Here is a 21819-nt window from a genome sequence, read left to right as displayed (position 1 = left end):
AGACATGCTAAAACACAGAATTTGGTAACAATAAAACATAAGGTTAGAAAAAATAAAAAGTTTTTGGGCCCTAAACGTAATTTTTGTTAAACTTTTAATAAATTAAGTTTCATGATTTTAATATGTAGGCTACATTTAAAATGTAAAATGTTCACTTAATATTACCTTTTTTTTGTTGAACTGTTGTAAAAATTTATGGCACATTTGCCATCATTTGGATATTCAGGGACATTTGCATTCTTGCTCGTATCTTAAACATGAAAACAATAACAATCACAGAGTGCGTCTGTATCGAAGAGAGTTTAAACATTTTTGTTAAACTTTTAATAAATTAAGTTTCATGATTTTAATAAATTAGACATGCTTTTTGATTAATAAAATGTAATTTAACCATTAAAAAAAACGGAATCTAAACACAGGGGAAACACTGCCATGGCTGTCAAGAAAGATTTTCAAACCAGTGTTTTTAATGAATGATTTAAAATTTTGGTCTGTTCCTCACACAAAGCTATTGTGCTGCTTCAGAACACTTGGAATATAGTGCATGAATCATATGGACTACTTTCATTTACCTTTTTGGAGCTTGACAGACCTAGTCCCCTTTTACTTTGTATATAGAAACATCTACTTTTGTGATCCATTGGAGAAAGAAAGAAAGTCATGTTAGGAGTGACATGAGGGCGAGTAAATGAAGACAGACTTTTTAAAAAAAATATTGCTTAAGGTTTTAGATCTCAGATAGGATTTTTGTTATCTTTGTTCATGCCTTTCTGCCAGACACATACAGCTTCATGCTATTAAGTGAAGATCTACTTTAAAGATACATTGAACAGCAGCGCGATTTGCTGAAGCAGCATATTAGGCGGGCATCCTATCATATGCACGCTGCTTGTGTGGATGCAATAAGTTTTGACCGCAAAATATGAGGTAAGCTTATTGGATATCATGCATTTTACCGTTTACGGCACTCCCATTTTCCGGTTTTTACATTAGAAGCGGCATTTTGCTTGTCGGAAATACATGTTCGGTTTTAATGTTACTTTAAGTTGGGGTAAAATTAAATACATGAGGGCGAGTAAATGAAGACAGACTTTTAAAAAAAAATATTGCTTAAGGTTTTAGATCTCAGATAGGATTTTTGTTATCTTTGTTCATGCCTTTCTGCCAGACACATACAGCGATCTAATCGTAACAGATGTAGATCAGTGATTCAGGTCTTTTTATTGCCAGTTTTAACTCCTCAGCTTTATGTGCTTTGATATCTTTATAATTTTCATCTTTGTTCATGCCTTTCTGCCAGACACATACAGCGATCTAATCGTAACAGATGTAGATCAGTGAGTCAGGTCTTTTTATTGCCAGTTTTAACTCCTCAGCTTTATGTGCTTTGATATCTTTATAATTTTTCAGAAATTCATGTTCGGTTTTAATGTTACTTTAAGTTGGGGTAAAATTAAATGAATGCCAAAACTCAGAATTTTGTTCGCGTACCCCACTCCGTCATCTCATGTACCCCCAGGGGTACGCGTACCCCAGTTTGAGAACCACTGCTATAGAGTATGCATTTTACCTGCTAAGGAAGAGACTGATGGGAGTAACCCCCCAAAACTGAAAGAGGCTGCGGTGAAAGCCTGAAAAAGTATGGGATTACATCTCTGCCACAATTCTGCGCGAACTGAATGCCCATGAGAAATATTCAAAACTAATACAATACCTGCTTAATAATTATGCACACCTGAATATAAGGGTGCATGAATCATATGGACTACTTTCATTTACCTTTTTGGAGCTTGACAGACCTAGTCCCCTTTTACTTTGTATATAGAAACATCTACTTTTGTGATCCATTGGAGAAAGAAAGAAAGTCATGTTAGGAGTGACATGAGGGCGAGTAAATGAAGACAGACTTTTTAAAAAAAATATTGCTTAAGGTTTTAGATCTCAGATAGGATTTTTGTTATCTTTGTTCATGCCTTTCTGCCAGACACATACAGCGATCTAATCGTAACAGATGTAGATCAGTGAGTCAGGTCTTTTTATTGCCAGTTTTAACTCCTCAGCTTTATGTGCTTTGATATCTTTATAATTTTTTTGTTTTTCCTGCCATCTGAGTAACTTGGCTGATTATTGTAATTAGTAAGGACCAGGATGGGTTTTCACAGGCATGTAGCTCTGCACAGAGCTGTTGTTTTGAAGCTGGTGTTTAGGGGAGTGTCAAGATAATATGTGAGGAAGCTTTAGTATTGGTCGACCCACCTCCACCGACTGTATTTTTCCTCTTCTGCAGCCGAGGTAATGCAAGAAATGTTGTGAATGGTTGTCAAGGCAGCCAATCAGAATTAAGCAGCCTCGTCTCTGATTGGCTGGAATTATTGCATATTGCAATGCTGGGTTGTGTTGAGCAAGCGAGCCGTTGGCATTGAGAGAGCACTGAGGGCGGGCATCAAGGGAGCAAGCTAGTGAAACGTTGCATGCGCAAAAGAGGTCTGCACACATCCTTTTTTAATATTGAAATTCTTTCATTTTTTATTCACCATCAAGTTGGTAACAAAACTGTTAATGGTAGCTATTGACTTCTATGGTATGAAATAAAATACCTACCTGTAACTGTACCAACGATCTTAAAAATATCTTATTTTGTGTCCAACAGAAGAAGGAAACTCATAAAGGTTTTGAACAACTTTTAAGCTGCTCTTTTCAAAGTAAATAGTGACCATGCAGTGTTTCCCCTGACATTATATTAGGGGGGCGGCCCGCTAATTCTTTACAAAAATCTTACCCCAAACTTTTGAATATTATCAAATCGTAAAAGCTGTTTTCAACTTTAATAATAGTAAGAAATGTATGCAAGTAAGTATAGTAAGTTCTAGTAAGGAGGGGGGGGGTTTACATATGGCTACATTATTTGTTATTTAATGGAATTTAATTATTTGATTAAAGGTTTTCTTTTGTAGATGGTTTATTGTATTCTGTTCTTAAGCCCTGCAAGAGAGCTTGTACAACAGGGTTCATTAACTATTATAGTTAACTAACTGAAGTTAACTAATTCAGTTAACTGAAATGAATGTTAACTGTACCTTTTTAGCTAGAGTTTCTAAAGCAATAATAACTCAGTGTTTCCCCTGCCATTATATTATGGGGGCGGCCCGCCCCCCCTTGAAGGTCAAGTTAATTTTATTTAATTTAATTTTCTCTATAGCGCCAGATCACAACAGAAGTCATTTAAAGTTACTTTTGCTATAGAACATGTCTATACCTTGTTCTTTTATTAAACAAACTAAATAGCCTTATGTTATTTATCTTATTTACACGACGGCATGTCATTTCTGTCTCTACGTTAAATGGTTGCGCTCTCTGTATCGCGCACACTCGCGCACACAATATTTGTAAATATTAAGGCGCAAAACGACTATTTAAATATGAATTCTGCATGTCTATGTGTTAATGAATGGCGCAGACGCGCGGTTTTGTGTTCTACTCGTACTGAAGCGCGCGTGGCGCTTCCGGTGATATTAACTTGTCATCTCACTAATGAGGACATAAATAACGTTACATGAACAAACATCTCCAGAATATGTGAGGAAGCTTTAGTATTGGTCGACCCACCTCCACCGCCCCATTCCTTATTGCTCACAATGTGTTGCTTTGTATCCGCACTGCTGTTTTCTTCTCTATCTAAATATGTTTTCCATGTAAACTAAAACCTGTAATTGCCATTAGTGTTTCACTTATTTAATTATGTCCTTGGAGACCTTTGACCTCAGTGTGTGTATGGAAGTCAGCAGTGACTCTGTTCATTGTGGAATGCGTGCTTTGCAGGATTGAAGCACACAAGATAAGTTACATTGCCTCTGTGTCTCGATGTTTTCAAGAGCTGTTGTGACTGACAAAGTGTGTACTCTGCTCTCAGCCTCCCTTGCATTCTCTGCGCAGACAAGCGTGTGAAATTGGTGTAGACACAGCAGGCGTTTACACAGACCACACATGCGTTCACACACGTCCCACCCTCACACTATGAGCCGGCTGAATGAAGTTAGCTTTAAATTGCTTGGTGTTTTCTTTCCTTGTTCACATCATTCTTGTGACGCAAGCAGCTTTTGCTTCCCAGAAGCCTACCTTCAACACAATAACTCAAGCATGGGTGGCAGATTTAACTTTTAAGCTTTCCCTAAAGCATGCCAGAGACAGTTAAGATGCTATTTATGTGTTTGTTAAAAGCACACCGGTTTTCTCGCACAGTTTGTTCGCAGTGTCAGATTGGTTTACGTGGAGTTTAAGAGGGCTGCTCAGCAGAAGTTTGGAATATGTGTACTGGAACCTAAGAACACTACTGCCACTTTTTTACTCTAGGGGTTTTGTTTTAAAAATCCCAATGTAAACATGCCTCCGTGATGCTAGATTGTTCTGGGTGGATAAATCGGTACCATGTTGGTTATCCACCAGTATTATGAGATTTTCTTTTCAGTATTGAACAATAAAATAATTGTGTGTGCATATTTCCCTTATTTTTACATTTTAGGGTGTTTTCAGACCTGTACATTGTTTGCTGTTGCAAAACAGAGACTTAATTTGTTACAATGCAGCATTTTCTTCTTGGTTCGGTTCGCTTTCACAAGCCATCATTGCAAAGCGTACCAAACTTTGTTTATGGAAGTCACGTGTGAGTAAAACTGTCCTCTTATTGGTCAGAGTTCACCTGTTTACGTTCCTCAGCATCAGTCATCAAGATGCATTGACAAGTTCGTTCCGCAGGCTTAATGTGGCGTTATCTTTAGTTGTTGTGACATTCGCAAACACTTACACAAATGTAGCCGTCATTCCCACTCTAAATGATAAATTACATACAAAAATTATATTTACCAGTTAGAGTGGGAATGACGACTTTAATTTAAATAATGTTAAATATTTATATAATTTTAAATATTCTAATTATATTATATAAAATATTTTTATATTTTTATATATTTTAAAAAATTATAATATGAAATATTATAATTATATTTAAATTATAATATTTAAAATGAAATTATAACTTGTAATGCAGTGGGGATCAAGGCTTCGTTGGGACAGCGTTCTTGTGAGAAGAGCGTTTACATAGCGTTTTAGGATTTGCATTAACTAATGTACTCACTCACTGAATCAGACACTGCTGCTTTTTATTCGGGATGCACCGATACCACTTTTTCCACACGTCAAAATAAAAGTTCGGTTTAACTTGAAGACACTGTGCCAGAGATATTGTTCAGTAGAATGTAGGCTGTATAATACTACTAATACTATTAGTAGGCTACTACTACTAAAATTATTAAAACCTTATTTTTAAGGAATAATCATACAATATTTCTTCAATGTTTGTCATTGTAATATTAAATCCCCTTTATTTTCCAAAAAATTAAATTTGTTTAATTTTCATTAATTAAAAGATAAATTAAATGAATATTTTATGCCTTAAAAATGTAAATACACAGAATTTCTGAGGAAAAAAAATCATAAGGCTATTGTAAGAATAAATGAAACTTGTTTTTATGCTTTCAAATTTATTTTCACACTTAATTATGCCCATTCAAATGTATTTTACAAGTTTTTGTTACTTTCACTGTTCATTTTTTTACTCTATGGTACATCATCTTTAATTTAATAGCATTATGCAGCGGCTTAGTACTGTAATCACGCGCTTTGCTGTAAAAATGCAGGGAACCACTCGCTATCTCCTAACCGTGATTTTCATAAAAAGAAGTCGCGCTTTTTTCATCTGAAACGTGAAGTGATTTATTTTCCAAAGCCACTCATATAACACTCATGAAGCAAGCAAAACACGCGCAACGCGTGTCCGTATTTGTACTGGTGCAGAATGTGAGGGACAAGTACAGTACAGCCTTGCGCATTTCACACAAGCTGTTAGTTTCACTTTCGCCAGAAATTCGTGTATGCTTAAGGGTGAAAATAAATGACGTTTATAGTGAATGCCCCTATAAATTGTCTTATATTTACGATTTAGTTTTAATCTAAATGATGTGTGCTAAGTAAGCGAACATCCGTGGTATCGGCGTTTGGTATCGGGACATTTTAACGAGTACGAGTACAGGAGCTCAGTATCGGGCCCGATACCGATACTGCATCCCTACTTTTTATATAACATATTTCCCATTCTGAATTATGATACCACTTGATTTGTTGAGTCCATTTGCAATCGGGCTAAGACCAACTCGTTCAGGCGATCTTGGACCTATTATTTTGGTGGTTCCTCAAAATAAATACATAAATATATATTTCATACAGTACATTGGAAAATTATAATGCCTAAATTTGCTGGTAGCATGTAAAATGATAGATTTCAGTTTTAGTGTTTTTTTTTTGTTTACTTTTACTTATTTATTTTTTAGTAATAAAGATATGTTAGCAATAGATCCTTTTTATACCTCAAAATAAAATTCAAAATAAAATTATTTAGACAAAAGAATGCTCTTACACACCAATAAGATAGAAACATGTTCTTAGTATTAGTGGATGGTGCATTTATTTTTTCAGTTTATGTCAACATCGTTTTTCTTTTTGTGCATAGAAATGTGGCTCAGGAAATGCTTACTCCTGAGATAGACAGTTCAGACAATTAATAATTAATCTTGTGTGTCTGGAACACTGTTTGTATGTTGTATTTGATCTCTTCCTTTTCCTGTCCATAATGGACTTAAAAAAGAACCTCCTCTCACATGCAGTACAGGACAGAGTAATAAAGCCCTTCTCTTTATAGGTCACAGGGCAGTTTACGTGGGCGTACACGTACCTTTAGGAAGACAAAGCAGACGTAGACATCGCCACCGTGGTCACAAGCACCATCGGAAAAGGAAGGACAGAGGGTCAGAGCGAGAGGATGGGAGAGAATCGCCAGCGTACGGTAAGAATAACAGTCTAAAATGTCTCAATGCAACTAATTTTCATAAATAAATGGTAATAATTTCTTGTTTTGCTTTGAGTATCTTGACTCATTGGCTGTGTTTTTTTTACTCATGTCTGCAGACACTCCCTCACAGAGGGTCCAGTTTATCCTTGGCACTGAGGATGATGATGAGGAGCATATTCCTCATGACCTCTTCACGGAGCTCGATGAGCTGTCCTTCCGCAGCGGACAGGCTTACGAGTGGAAAGAGACGGCCAGGTAAGGACAACACTGTGTGTAGTGGTTGTTTTTGTGTGTGTATATAAGTTATTTAATACGTCATGGAATGTTGCAATAAATAAAAAACATCCCTAATAGATAAGGTGTGAAAAACACTTTCATTAGGCTTATTTGTATTGATTTTAAATATTTATATATTCAGTTATTTTGTGATAATAGTGATTTGATTTATGTTGCCTTTTTTTTTTTTTTCCCAAGGTGTATTTCATTTAACATTACATGAGTTTTCACATTTTAAGGCATATTTCAATTCAAGTCCTTTTTCATATAACATAAAAAGATGTTGTATTTCATGTCTTATTGATTTGTTCTTGCATTTTATTGTACTTTTATTTATTAACATTCCATGGTGTATTTAATAATTTCATTTTTATATTTATTTATTTAATTAATTTAGTGTGTCAAATTGCTCCATAATAAAGGGCCATTTTGACTGATTAACCGAGTTTAGTGTTTTTCAGTTATGAGTATGAATATGGGGAAAAACACATTTAATGTCATGTAAAATGCATTTAATTTCAGAAATTGTGTATCTTATTTGCTAACATTTTAAATGTATTTTTATGTCCTATTATATATTTTATATGTCCTATTATATCAACCAGTGGCCACCTTGTTTTTTTTTTGTAGCCATTTTCACAATGACTTTAAACCAGCTGGTCTCAACAAATTTTATGTGTGATGTTTCCTTGTGTGATTTCCTCTCAAGGTATAGTTCTTCATATACGCTATGGAAAACCTGAATGTTTGACCACCAGGAAGTGTCAGAATACTTGTTTTAATACTTGGTTAACTTCAAATCCTATTTGGTGCAGGTGGTTGAAGTTTGAGGAGGATGTAGAGGATGGAGGAGAGCGCTGGAGTAAGCCCTACGTCGCCACACTTTCCCTGCACAGCCTGTTTGAGTTACGGAGCTGCATTCTCAATGGCACAGTCATGCTGGACATGAGAGCAAACACCATTGAGGAGATAGCAGGTAAGGTTTGGCCAATAGATAAACCCTTATATCTCAGTACAAACAAAATGAATGTCTGAAAAATGAATGTCTCTCCCTGTTCCCAGACATGGTATTAGACAACATGGTGGCGTCTGAGCAGCTGGACGAGAGTTTGAGGGAGAAGGTGCGGGACGCCGTGCTGAAGAGACATCACCACCAGAATGAGAAGAAACTCAGCAATCGCATCCCGCTTGTACGCTCCTTCGCTGACATAGGCAAGAAACATTCAGACCCGCACTTGCTTGAGAGGAATGGTGAGAGCTTTTGCTGTGCTCGACTTTTTCTTTCTAATATTTACTCAAAAGAACCTAACACTTTTGAACAAGATTCTATTAAAACCACCACTTATTGATCCTTTTCCCCACTCAAAAACAAGAAATGAAGGAAGTAGGGGTGCACAGGGTCCTTGAGTCTGGTGAGCAGTTATTATTAGACATCCGACAGGAAGTATATGTGACTAGATGCGCCATTTCTTTCAGCATATTTGACAAGTGCATGGCACGTTTCATTGACTGATTTCAGGCCATTGCTGTGTGCTGTGTTGGTTGCATTTCCTGTCTTTACTCGCACCACAACGTCCTTAAAGAAGAGCTGAAGTCATGGTGTTGTCATTGCGTGCCTAAGGCCTGTTTCACATGGCACGCATGATAATTTTTTTTAACCGATTAATCTACATTGATTGAAACTCAGATCCCAAAATCTAGCTTGAATCACCTAGATTCAGACAGATTTACAGAATGGAAAATGCTGCATGTTCAGGTCACTGCATGTTGAACTTTCTTCAAACCAAGCAAACAATTTTGTGTTTTTCTCCATTTTTTATTTTACTTCATAGGAAAACTTATATATATATAGCAAAAGATTGTGTTGATAAAACATTTTTAAAGCAATTTCAACTAGTGGTCGACCGATATTGGTTTTTTGACAGCCGATGCCGATATCTTGGAAAGTAGGGTGGCCGATGACCGATATAAAGCCGATATAATTTTAGTTATTTTATTTAATATTTAAGAAATTTGAAATCATTTGAAAATGGATTAAAAAAATAAATGTGTAAAATAAACATGCTTATACTTTAAATGACAAAGTATTTTTCACAAATGTTTAATAAAAATATAATTAAAAAGGAAGTAAACACTGTAACCAGCAGGGTACTCAGTATTCTGGGAAGTTTGTGTGCATTGGGATTTGGGAATCATATTTTTTCAGATAAACACTCATTTTACATACAGCACACAGTGAAAATGACATGAATATGACATTGGGCAAAAGCATGAAACGCGGCATAATTTGAAATCACGAGTTTAAAGTTTGTCGATCACGTGTCTGCAGTGAAGCTGAACTCTCCTCCTGTCCGTATTCAATTCACACGGACCGACCGTCACGCAGAGAACACGCGATCATGCAGGATACAAATGCACACTTCATAAGATCTCACAGCTGGATTTTGCAAGTTTGCAAGGTTTTTGAAATCAGATGTTCATTAGTCATACAAAGATTTGTTTAAATTATATAAATGCGTATTTGCGTTATGCTTACGGCAAACGAGAAAGTATTATAATGTTTGCCTTTCTATTACTAACAATATAAAAGCCATCGTTATAATATTTTTTTTGTATACATTTTAATTCCTTTGTTTAACAGTCCTATCTGATTATTAGACAGACTTCTGTCTGTGGACCAAACTGTTAACGACGACAGCGAACAAGAGGGAGAATGTGAGCACTGTGTGTTCAGGCGCTGCCGTTCTCAGCACCGTCAAAATAAAAGTCCGGCGCCACTAACGCATCGGCCAAACAGAAAAACTTATCGGCCAATGCCGATATTTGAAAAATGCCAAATATCGGCCGATATATCGGCCTTGGTGTATTATAATTTATCAGTCGACCACTAATTTCAACGTGTTTTCTGCTTGATTCAGAGTTTGTTGCATTGCAAAAATAGGCCCCATTCAGAAACTTCTGTGAAACAGGCCTAACCCTGAGTTGAATGAAGGTTCTGTGATGGTTTACAACAAAAAACAAGCTAGCAAAGTTAATTAAAATGTTAACGATCAGTGTGTGATGGTCATGTCTTTGGGTGTTGAATCATGTGACTGATTTGCACTGTCCGTTCTTTGCCACCATCTCACCTCCTCACTTCATTCTAACACTCCCAGCTCTCATCACAACATATTTGCTTTTTATTTTAATCATCAATGTTATTTTATTCCATCTGCAGTCTGTTTACTTTCTTTTCCTCTCTTCGTACTTTTCCCTCATCCTTTCCTGACCTCCTGCTCTGGTCCCATCAGGGGAGGGTCTCTCAGCCTCCCGTCTGTCCCTCCTTAGACGTACCTCCTCCACCTCCAGTCCCCCCAGATCACACCGTCCCTCCAGAGAGTCCCGCGGTTCCCGTTCCTCCATCATTCTCAACCAGCTTCTGCCGAGCGCCAACTCATCCCCTTCCGCCTCCCCCAATGCCTCCCCTTTCGCCACCCCTCAAAACACGCCCCCCACCGTCCACCGCGCTTCATCATCTCTCCGCTCCCCAGGACCCTCTCAGCAGGGACCCGAGCTGCTGGTGGCACAGGGATTGAGAGAGGACATTCCAGAGGTTGTGGTGTTCCCACCCGAGGAGGAGGAGGAACCGCACTCACCGTTTCCCGCCCCTCAGGAAGAGCAGGTGGCACATGACCCAGGCAGGCTGGCACAGCTCTTGCCCCCACCGCAGTCAGGCAAATATCCAGCCCATCAGCATGAAGTGTCACCTGCATGAAACATTTGCTCGGCCTCTCACTATGTTTGTCATGAGTGTTTGAACGCAGAAAAAGTCACCAATTACATTAGTTTTCAAAAAAAAAAAATTTTTTTTTTAATTAATACTTGTATTCAACAAGGTTGCATTACATTTATCAAATGTGACATTAAAGACTTTTTGAATTTTACAAAAAAATTGTGCTTCAAAAAATTGCTGTTTTGAACTTTCTATTAATCAAAAAGTCCTGAAAAATCACGGTTTCAACAAAAATATCATACAGCACAACTGTTTTAACACTGATGATAATAAGAAATGTTTATTGAGAAACAAATCCGCATATTAAAATAATTTCTGAAGGATCTTCAAATTACATTGATAACAGGAGTAATTTAAATTATAATAATATTTCACAGTATTACTGTTTTTACTGCATTTTTAATCAAATAAATGCAGCCTTGGTGAACATGAGAGACTTCTTTCAAAAGCTTTACAAAATCTTTCCGACCCCAAACTTTTTTTGTTTACATTTCCTTATAATGGTTTTAAAATAGGATAATGTAACAACAAATATTTGGAACAAAAAATATGATTTTGCAATATTTTATATATTTCATATGTAAACCTGAGATCTCTCACCAACAACTTGCTAAGCTCAGACATCAGTAGGATAGTGTAAGTTTATGTTTATGCATTAAAATTTAACTATAAAATATTTATTTACAATTATTTTTTTCATTAATTACAAAAACAAACCTTTAGTTATACATGAAAAAGATTTTAATAAATAGAAAAATAACACATCCTAAACAATCTTATTATGTAACGCATGCTACTTTCAATGCAATACCTCCAACATTGTTGGTCACATTCTCTCCTTTCTCTTTCTCAAACATGTCTTTCACACCCTGCCCTCTGTCACCCTGAACAGTATTTGAATGTCTTTTTGTCTCACTGTGTCCCCACTTGTTTTCCTTGAGTTTCACCATGACCAAACCATCAGAAGTTTTCATGAGTGCTTCCATGAGATCTTGGCTGTTGATAAGAGACATTTCAACTTGGCACTGTTTTATCATTTTATCCTTCTCTGAGAATACATACAGAACATCCTGAAACATACATAGCACCTGTAATGTTCTTACTGTGGTTCAGATATTAGTGTGATATTTTTAGACTTGACATGTAAGCATTCTGTTGCCATAATCAATGCCGTTTTGTACAGTAACCTCAAAAAGTATTTGAATTAGCATCTCTAGCATTAAATTTTGGAGCCACTGTATCACTTGCAAACAATTCTGTATCATACAAGCTTATGGGAACTTCATTTTGATTTAGAATTTTACTGTCTGGGTCTGTTAAAGGTCTTCCAAACTCAATGAGGTCACAGGTTGCTACTCTAGCTATTGGAGCACATGCACACCAGAAACCAGGTCAATAAAATGAATCACCACAAATTAAGCACACTACGAAGGGTGGTAGTACCTCACAGGTGCTAATAAATGATGTCATGCTAAGGATCAGAAAGCTTCCCGTGACGCTTTAGGTCAGTGGCCTCTTGGAATACACTTAACTCCAGAGGTGTAAACTGAGCCCGTTGAAATGGGAGTGGGTGATGTCATAGGGTTGCTCCATGTTGTACTTTGCTGCGTTCGTGTTGGCAGAGCGTGCACCTTGTGTGCTTGCAAACCTGACCAGGCTCTAGCGACTGACATTGAACAATTGCAGTGGCTGATTTGTCTGTTCCATGTGTTTACAGGGAAGACCATAGAAGGAGGGTCTTTTTGCTCCCTTTATTTTTAAGTTTGCTTGACGTCAAGCGGCAGGCTCAGATAGCTGGAGAGCTTGTTTCCACGAAATGTCATCCCAGGCCTACACAGTTTTACAGTGCCTCTTTAAGGATATCGTTAGATGGTTTTTGATCGCTGTGCTGTGTGAAGCAAAAATCCTCACGCAGAAGCCAGGAACAGTTTGTTATGCAATGGGAATTCTCAAATTCTCTGGGAATATCACTTTCTAAATATTTAAAATTCAACCTTACAGCAAAGCGTCTATGAATGTACACACACACTGTAGTGTGATGTTATCCAGAAAGCATGTGACCTACTCTGCATGTCCACACTCCAGACCACACAATGAGTGTGCAGTTAACCTTCCCTGTATATCAAAGCTTTGAATCATAATTATACATCTAACCACTGTCTTCCTCCACAACTTTCCTCATTTCTCATCCTAACAGGTCTTCTTGCATCCCCCCAGTCGGCACCGGGGGGCCTGGAGAACAGTAAGCCCAGTGAAAGCCGTATGAACAGCGCTGGTGGCAGCAGGGAAAACAGCACTGTAGACTTTAGCAAGGTGAGCTCCCTCTACATCATGTCCTGTTGTAAATATTGTTGATGGTTATCACTTAAAGGAATAGTTCCACAAAAATGACTTTTGGGTCATTTTCTCATTAATTTCTCTTTCTTGGCATTGAAACGCAGTAAAGATCAGGCATCTTTAGTGAGCAGTGATGCTGTTTTTTCATACAAATAAAGTAAACAGTGACCAGGAACTGTCAAGTTACAAAAAAGAAGAAAAACACCATTAAAGATTTTATATTACACCATATAAAAATGATCCATGTGATTATAATGATTCCCAAATAATCAAGGGACCCTACATTGTTGAGCACATGTAGATGAGGTTCATCTACCGTTTGTCATTTAGCTGTTATAAAAGAAAACTGGCCATCACGCATGTAGCATTTCTGTATTCCAGTGCTTTATAGTAGGCCAGTTTGTTAAATAATTGTGGGATAAGAATGTTTGCTTTACTTGTTTAAAACATTCATTTAAAATTAATTTGTGCATGATTCTTGTCATTTTAAGCACTTTTTGGACTTTCAAGGTGAGAGGTTTTATTAGAGCTGAAAGATCAGAATAAAATGGTTATATGTATATATACTGTATATATTTAGATTTTTATAAATAGAGAGAGAGAGAGAGATTTTTTTCAGGTCCACAAGTTCAGCCCTAGGTTTTGTTTCTGTAATCAGTCTCAGAAAATGGTTTAAAATATAAATAATTATCACAAAATTAAATTATTAAAAACTGCTTTGGAAGCATTGTTTTCACCACCAACTGTTTTGTAAACATGTCATAATGTAATTCAGGTTTTGCAAGCAGATTGTAAGTAAAGGATAGAGTAAAAATTTAAATTGGAGATTATGACTGTTTTTGGTGCAAAACACTGACATTGTAAGTGGATCAAATGACCGGTTTAATTACTGGCGCGAGATTGTTCTGACCATAAAAGTCTCATGGCAAGATGGCAGATATATTCCAAACATTGAACACACTCTGTGTCTGTCTGGTTGGTATCAGGACAGCCAATCCCCTTTTCACTGTAGTTGCGGCTCTCTGGGAGGGGGCGGCAAAAGGCCTACTGTAAGTCTCTACACTGTTATAACTTATAACCTGTCTTCCAGTGTGTCGTCATTGAGTGTTTCATGAGGTTGTGTTTGTGACTGGTCTTCTGTGATGTCTTGAGTGCTTAACCATGTTTTGATTATTGTATTGTGTGTTGTGATTTAAATGATGTTTGAAGTGTCTTGGTAGAAGGAACAATGTTCCTTTTTCGATGTTGCGGTACTTCACAATATTTCTAAATGTGTGTCCTTAATATGAGATCATCAGACAGTAGGGCTGTGCAATTAATCGCATGTGATTGTCATGCGCATCTCGTCAGTAAAGCCGGTTCCATGATTGGTAGCAAATCACCATCATCTGCTTTCAGATGGAGTGGCATTTACTACACAGAGCCTAGTTCACTGACAAGCTAGGCAATATCGCGTTCATAATGGCATATCAGACAGTCTTTCTTTCTGCTGTATTCTAGTGAGATGCTATCACAGTTTAGGTTTGAACAAATTCTCACAGTTTTATGTTTTTATTTATGATAGCTTTGTTTTAAAATAAAACAGAAACTCTAGACAATTTTTTTTTTTTTTCCCTGTTTTCCAACAAATGTCTACCTGGTTTTGGATTAATGAAATCACTTGTAGAACATGGACAGTGTTCTTTACTTGGTTCAATTTGATAGTTTGTTTTGATACTGCAATTGATCCTGAACTTCAGATGAAGTCTTATTTTGTTAGGAGTTAAGTGACATCTTCCCACGAATCCTGATCCTGGTTAGAAAAATGTGACTCGCTAAGAGGAAAAACATTTCTCCAGACCAAACTGGTCTAGATTCTGCTGTCCTGTGGATTGTGAAATATCACTCCTCTCTCATGTGTGAGTGGTTTGGTGTGTTATGTGGTTGTGCAACTGTTGCTTTTGTTCATTGTCACTGATTTATCATAGAATTGTTTCCCATGATTTATATTTTTGTGTGTTTTATAGTTCATGTAAAGATCGTTGATCACCATGTTAAACTGGCTTAACCTGGGTTTGGCAGAAATTTAGTTCCTGCAGTCTTGAAACCTGTTTTAATTAATGTATGATTACCATAAATAGAAAAAAAACCCCATCAAATATCCTGCACAGATTTGCTAATAGACTAGTTTGGTTTCCGGGTTTTGTAATACTGTGGAATGTGGTTTAACTCCAACTAAATACTCCCGGTAAACCAATACACCATTCTTGAGGTTCATAAACATCTAAAGTGGCACTGCTTACCTGATCTTCTACTTATCTGTGCACTTAAGGTGGACATGAATTTCATGAAGAAAATTCCTCCGGGCGCTGAGGCTTCAAATGTTTTGGTGGGAGAGGTTGATTTCCTTGAGTGTCCAATCATTGCCTTTATCCGTCTCTCACCTGCTGTTCTTCTCACTGGACTGACTGAAGTGCCTGTTCCAACAAGGTAGCACTCAGGCACCCCTAAAAAAAACATGTCTTGCTTTTACATAAATGCACATAAATGGCTTCAGTAGGTCTCTTATGGCTGGCATTGTATGTGAAACCTTTTATGCAACTATTTCCTGAAGTTTTATTTCCTCAATCTTTTAAAAAAATGTTTTTTTACAGGTTTCTCTTCTTGCTGTTGGGGCCTTTCGGGAAAGGGGGCCAATACCATGAGATTGGCAGGTCAATAGCTACTTTAATGACAGATGAGGTGAGGCATCCACTTTGAATAGGCTGTATTTACTAGTCTAGTGTGCCTATAGCTCAAACAGTAGAGCAAGTTCTTTTGAACTTTCATCAAAGAATCCTAAAAAATGGTCAGTTTACACAAAGATAAAAGTCAACATTGATAATAGTAAGAAATGTTTGTTGAGCACCAAATCAGCAATTTAGAACAATTTCTGAAGGATCATGTGACACTGAAGACTGCGGTAATGATACTAAGAATTCAGCTTTGCATCAAAGGAATAAATATTTCAAAACATATTTTTAACATCTATTTTCAATTGTAAAAATTTTTCACAATATTATTGTTTTGACTATATTTTTGATATAAATGCAGCATTAATGAGCAAAAGAGACTTCAGAAACATTAAAAAATTTCACCGACCCCAAACTTTTGAATGGTATTGTAAAGACGACATTGAAGGAAGCTCAGCTTGTCTTTACTCATAATCCTAATTTTAAGATTGCAGCAGTTCCATTTGCATAACTACATTTTCAGTTTCATGTCTTCTCTAACACCATGACAGATCTTTCATGATGTAGCATACAAAGCCAAAGACAGGAACGACCTTCTGTCTGGCATAGACGAGTTCTTGGACCAGGTGACAGTGCTGCCTCCTGGAGAATGGGACCCCACGATACGAATCGAGCCGCCAAAGAGCGTCCCGTCTCAGGTAATTATCGCCTCAGAGATAGTGGTAACCAGAAGTTTGCTGGTTCAGTCTCTGCAAAAAGCCAGTCATGAGCCACTGGGTTAACAGGGGTTTTTTGTTGCCATTTTTTATGTCTGCAGGAGAAGAGGAAGATACCTTCCATGCCTAATGGTTCTGCTCCACCATCAGACATTATCAAAGAAGAGGAACACCACGCTGGACCTGAACTCCAAAGGACAGGAAGGTCAGAGCTAGTCTAACCTCCACCATTTATTTGTTGCATACTTTTTTTTGCATACCTCAACCATATTATTGTTGAGTTGGTCTATAAAAGTAGGTAGAGGTATGCAAAGCAGAGCATATATTAAAACCGAGAGATTCTATTATATCATGCCCTAAATATGGCTGATGGGATTATATACATGACATACTTAGACATGTTGTGCTCTTGCATTAAGCCATTACGTTGTCTGGACTTTAAGGACATGTATAAATATGTATCAAAGCTGAACCCTGCTGAACATTGTGTTAGTGAGAGAGAGAAGGGGGTGATGTCGGATTTACTTAAGTCTCTTTTGATGAAGGAGGACCTTATTAAACACGCATTAAATGGAGGGGGGTAAAAATGTGTTTATTTTTTTGAGCCTTTCATGTTGGAGGTATTGAATAAAGGCGGTATATTTAACAGTGGCGCCTATCCTTTGATGTGTAGCTTAAAATGGCCGGCTAGAGACAGTTGTGTAAGAGAGCCGTCCATTAAGATGTGTTTTAAGAGCCCCAGAGCGCTCTGAAAATACAACACACCCTAAGCAGCCATTAGGACAAAATGAGAAGCCCTTATAATATCATTTCCAAATGCATTTGCTAATTTTATTTCCATTAATGTAGGGACTTTACATGGTTAACTTCACTGTTATACCCAACAGTCATTCATCATTTCTATTTTATTAGAAAACGTGGATGTTAATATCAAATATATAACAGCAATATGTATTATTATTATTATTATTAGTTAACCTCTGCAAATTATTTAACTCTAAATTGGATTGCTTTTGTGAGTATGTCCTGATAGAATTGATCCTTTTATTTTCTTCCTTCATCACAGGATATTTGGTGGACTGGTGCTAGACATTAAGCGGAAAGCTCCGTTTTACTGGAGCGATGTGCGGGACGCTCTTAGCCTGCAGTGCTTGGCCTCTATCCTTTTCCTCTATTGCGCCTGCATGTCCCCCGTCATCACCTTCGGTGGCCTTCTGGGGGAAACCACAAAAAACAACATAGTGAGTCAGACTTGTAGACTTCGCTCTGTCTGGAAAGAATAATGGCGGATTAAATCTCTGAGTGGAACAGACCGTCTGAATATGATTCAGATTCACTGGAATCAAGAGTGTTTATTAAGCATAGTCTTTCCTTATGCTTTAAAATATATAATTTCTGCTTCCACAGAATGTGTTTATTATTTGTTTGAAACTCTCCCACATTGTTGATAGCATCTCTTTTGTCTGTGTTTGTTTTAGAGTGCTATTGAGTCTCTGTTTGGAGCGTCTCTGACCGGTGTGGCCTTCTCTCTGTTTTCTGGTCAGCCTCTCACTATCCTGGGCAGCACTGGGCCAGTTCTAGTTTTTGAGAAGATTCTTTTCAAGTTCTGCAGGTGAGGGAGACTCACTTTCAGTAGAGTGTCACAATGTTCCTCATCCTCTCCCTCATGCATTTTCACATTTTAGAAATTGTGCTGAGAAACTGGGGCAGTTTGTGACTATTTATTTTTTATAAAAAATATATTTGATTCATTAAGACTAAAATATATTTGATACATTAAAATGAACAGTTTGAACTGAGTTCATAGAACTGAATCAAACTTACAGTACCAACTTAATGGGCAAATAAAAAGCTAATGAAAATCATTGTGATTAATTGGATCCTTTATTTTATTTTGTGTGCAAACTTATAGATGAATGAATGTTGAGTTCTTTACCCTGATATTTTATGAAATATCAGCACTCCTGTAATGCTGTTAGTCCAGTCAAATTATTTGCTTATAACTAACAATTATTTTAAAAAGTTGAAGTATATAAATTTGAAGTATAACATGTCACATTCCAGGCAATGCTTGACATTTCATGTCAACTACAGGTTTAAGGCTAGAAGGCATTTTTTTGCGCACATCAATATAGTGTAATTTTTCTCACGCTGTACAACAATAATGACTATTTTAAGGGGTAGGTTTAGGGTTGGGGTAGGTGTAGACGTTAATAAAACACAATCTACTTGGTAGAAAATTCAATTTATTGTTAGCTTCCAGTTTTTGCTGTATCCCTTCTAGCCACAACCCAACTACAGTTTAAAAAGTGAAATACAATTCTGATTGTTTCCTCTTGTGAAAGATTGATTTTTAAGCTGTAAGTACCATAGCGCCATCTACTGGTGCAGCGCTCTGAAAAATACAACACACATTTTAAGTTCAGCCTCATTTTAATCCTACTTTGTGCAGCTATCCAAAACCATCAGTGTCTATATGTTTTTGTGCAGCAGTGCAAATATAAAAATGCATAATTGCTTGGTTTCAAAAGTCTGTTTATCCGTTCTCTATACAAAAACACATGGCTGATTATATGAAACACACAGATGTTTATGTTTGTTCATTTAGCAGATGATTTTATCCAGGTATGTTGTGATATATAACATGTCTGTTTGTCTCTCCTCAGTGACTACGGTCTGTCCTACCTCTCTCTGCGCACTAGCATTGGCCTGTGGACGGCCTTCTTATGTATCGTGTTGGTTGCCACAGATGCCAGCTCTCTAGTGTGCTATATAACGAGATTCACAGAGGAAGCCTTCGCTGCTCTCATCTGCATCATTTTCATCTATGAGGCCTTGGAGAAACTCTTCCAGCTGGGGGAGATGTTCCCTTTCAACATGCACGACAATTTGGATAACCTCACGTTTTACACGTAAGGAAATATTCACCTTGTTGTTTATTGTTTTATGTTACATGTTTATTATAAGTTTGTTTATTTATCTTTTTTTTTTAGATGTCAGTGTTCATCTCCATCTAATATCACAGAGAAGATGGTACAGGCATGGAATCAGTCAGGTTTTAATCCTGGGACCATAAACTGGAGTGACCTTGATGTGCCAGTAAGCATTTCTTTCTTCACACTACAGTTGAAGTGTTTTTAAATAGTGCTGCCAAAGTTAACATTAATAGGAGAAACATGATTAATGGCATTACACATTAACTTAACATTTTAATGTTCTTTTTAAAGGATTGCAAGAAACTCCATGGCGAGTTTGTGGGTCCTGCTTGTGGACATAATGGCCCGTACATCCCTGATGTATTATTCTGGTCTGTCATTCTGTTCTTCACCACTTTCTTCCTGTCATCCTTCCTCAAGCAGTTCAAGACCAAGCACTATTTCCCCACTAAGGTCAGTAGAGTCATGCGCTGATCATATGCTGATAGTGTTATTTGCTCTAACATTTAGTTTCTGTCCTCCAGGTCCGCTCTTCAATCAGTGACTTTGCAGTTTTTCTAACCATCATGATTATGGTCTTGGTTGATTACTTGGTGGGCATCCCCTCTCCTAAACTACACGTCCCAGATACCTTTGAGGTACTATAAATGTCGTTTTCTATTATTAATTTGTGTTTGTTCATCTTGTTAGTTCTTAAGCTAGATTCAACAGATCATGTTTGGCTGGTTTTAGGGTTTCTGGACCTTTGACCTTTGGTTTCCACTCTTCTAAATTTGGCCAAAAGTTAATTTACAATGAAAAATTTGGAATCAGTATTTCTCAGAACACTTAACTTGCACAGCTTTATATCTTCAAAAACAGTTAAAATGAGTGTATCATCATGTGAATGGAGAGCAATTTGTGGTAAATAGTCCAAAATAAACAGAAAACACACTTAGCAGGGTTTAGTTGACTTTAAACCACTCCAGCTGTTTCTGTTTTCTGTTATCCTGCTGGGCTTTGACTATTGATTTAACCCTCTCTTCTTTAACTGTTTTTCTATAAAGCTTAAGAACCAGGTGCTACACTCTTATGCAAGTATTGCCATTCATCAGTAATGCTCAAAAGTGTAATAATTTTTAAAATGTTTGAAATGTAAGAAATTAGAACTTGTATTCAGTTAGGACACATTAAGTTGATTAAAAGTGAAATAAGTTACAAAAGCTAGTTCAATTTCAAATAAATGCTGTTCGTTTGAACTTTCTATTCATCAAACAATCCTGAAAAAAAAGCATCACGGTTTCCACGAAAAGCAGCAGAATTATTTTCAACATTGATATTAATAAGAAATGTTTCTTGAGTAACAAATCAGTGAGACTGAATATTTCACACTAATTTTGTTTTTGTTGTATTTTTGATCATTTCAATGCAAAAATTCTGCTTTGGTGCCTTTGTGAGACTTTAAAAAAAAAAAAACTTTAAAAAAATCATACTAACCCTAAACTTTTTAGCTGTATTGTACAGTATGTGCTTCTTGGATGCTGTTTATTTTGGCTTTGGTGACTCTAAATCATTCATTTCTTTTGTAAATTCCTTTTGTAAAGGGATGCACCGATGACTGGTATTAAAATTCTATACTATTTTGTCTAAATATGTTGAAATTAAAAACTTACAACTAAAATCAGTCAAATGCTACAAGTGAATTTAGGGCATCACAACATTATAATGTACAGTATGAAATATGAATATTAATTTTGAGATTGCGAAAGATTATGTTTGTGTTATTAAATTGTGTGTTTTTATTAATTAACTTTATTTGAGCATTAGATAATGGCAAAGGTGATCTAAATGTAAAAATAGGAGAAATAAGAATGTACAATATCGACAATACAATACAGATACCAATAAATTAAGCACTCTCTAATATAGACTGAAAAGGGATATGGCACAAAATTTGTTCATCCCCAATAAATCTAATTTTATGTTTATTATAATTTAAAGTGTTTTTCTTCTGTCCAATAGCCCACCTCTAAGAACCGTGGCTGGCTGATCTCACCTCTGGGTGATAACCCCACATGGACGTTGTTTGCAGCAGCCATCCCTGCCCTCCTGTGCACCATCCTTATCTTCATGGATCAGCAGATCACCGCTGTCATCATCAACCGTAAAGAACACAAGCTCAAGGTCAGTT

The 21819-nt window shown here is 36.8% G+C and overlaps 1 protein-coding gene across 4 annotated transcripts in view; it reads left to right on the top strand.

Annotated features, from left to right (window-relative positions):
* LOC107719126 (sodium bicarbonate cotransporter 3) overlaps positions 1 to 21819 on the top strand; it is a 54786-nt gene that overhangs the window by 27163 nt on the left and 5804 nt on the right. For 2 of the 4 annotated variants that reach the window (XM_016526479.1, XM_016526477.1), the window contains exons 3-19: positions 6752 to 6895; positions 7018 to 7156; positions 7993 to 8153; positions 8240 to 8428; positions 10468 to 10890; positions 13147 to 13262; positions 15598 to 15755; positions 15920 to 16007; positions 16549 to 16695; positions 16815 to 16918; positions 17780 to 17954; positions 18192 to 18325; positions 19380 to 19625; positions 19707 to 19812; positions 19941 to 20102; positions 20174 to 20287; positions 21651 to 21812. In XM_016526479.1, the coding sequence (XP_016381965.1) occupies positions 6752 to 6895; positions 7018 to 7156; positions 7993 to 8153; positions 8240 to 8428; positions 10468 to 10890; positions 13147 to 13262; positions 15598 to 15755; positions 15920 to 16007; positions 16549 to 16695; positions 16815 to 16918; positions 17780 to 17954; positions 18192 to 18325; positions 19380 to 19625; positions 19707 to 19812; positions 19941 to 20102; positions 20174 to 20287; positions 21651 to 21812 (2768 nt within the window). Of the gene's footprint in view, positions 1 to 6751; positions 6896 to 7017; positions 7157 to 7992; positions 8154 to 8239; positions 8429 to 10467; positions 10891 to 13146; positions 13263 to 14272; positions 14336 to 15597; positions 15756 to 15919; positions 16008 to 16548; positions 16696 to 16814; positions 16919 to 17779; positions 17955 to 18191; positions 18326 to 19379; positions 19626 to 19706; positions 19813 to 19940; positions 20103 to 20173; positions 20288 to 21650; positions 21813 to 21819 lie in introns of all 4 variants that reach the window. The other 2 variants (XM_016526476.1, XM_016526478.1) reach the window with 2 other exon arrangements.

Source organism: Sinocyclocheilus rhinocerous, unplaced genomic scaffold (assembly GCF_001515625.1).
Source record: "Sinocyclocheilus rhinocerous isolate Xijiao unplaced genomic scaffold, SAMN03320098_v1.1 scaffold1084, whole genome shotgun sequence".
NCBI classification, from domain to species: domain Eukaryota; kingdom Metazoa; phylum Chordata; class Actinopteri; order Cypriniformes; family Cyprinidae; genus Sinocyclocheilus; species Sinocyclocheilus rhinocerous.
Note: the sequence above shows the minus strand (reverse complement) of the source record. Positions and strands in the feature narration are given on the sequence as shown.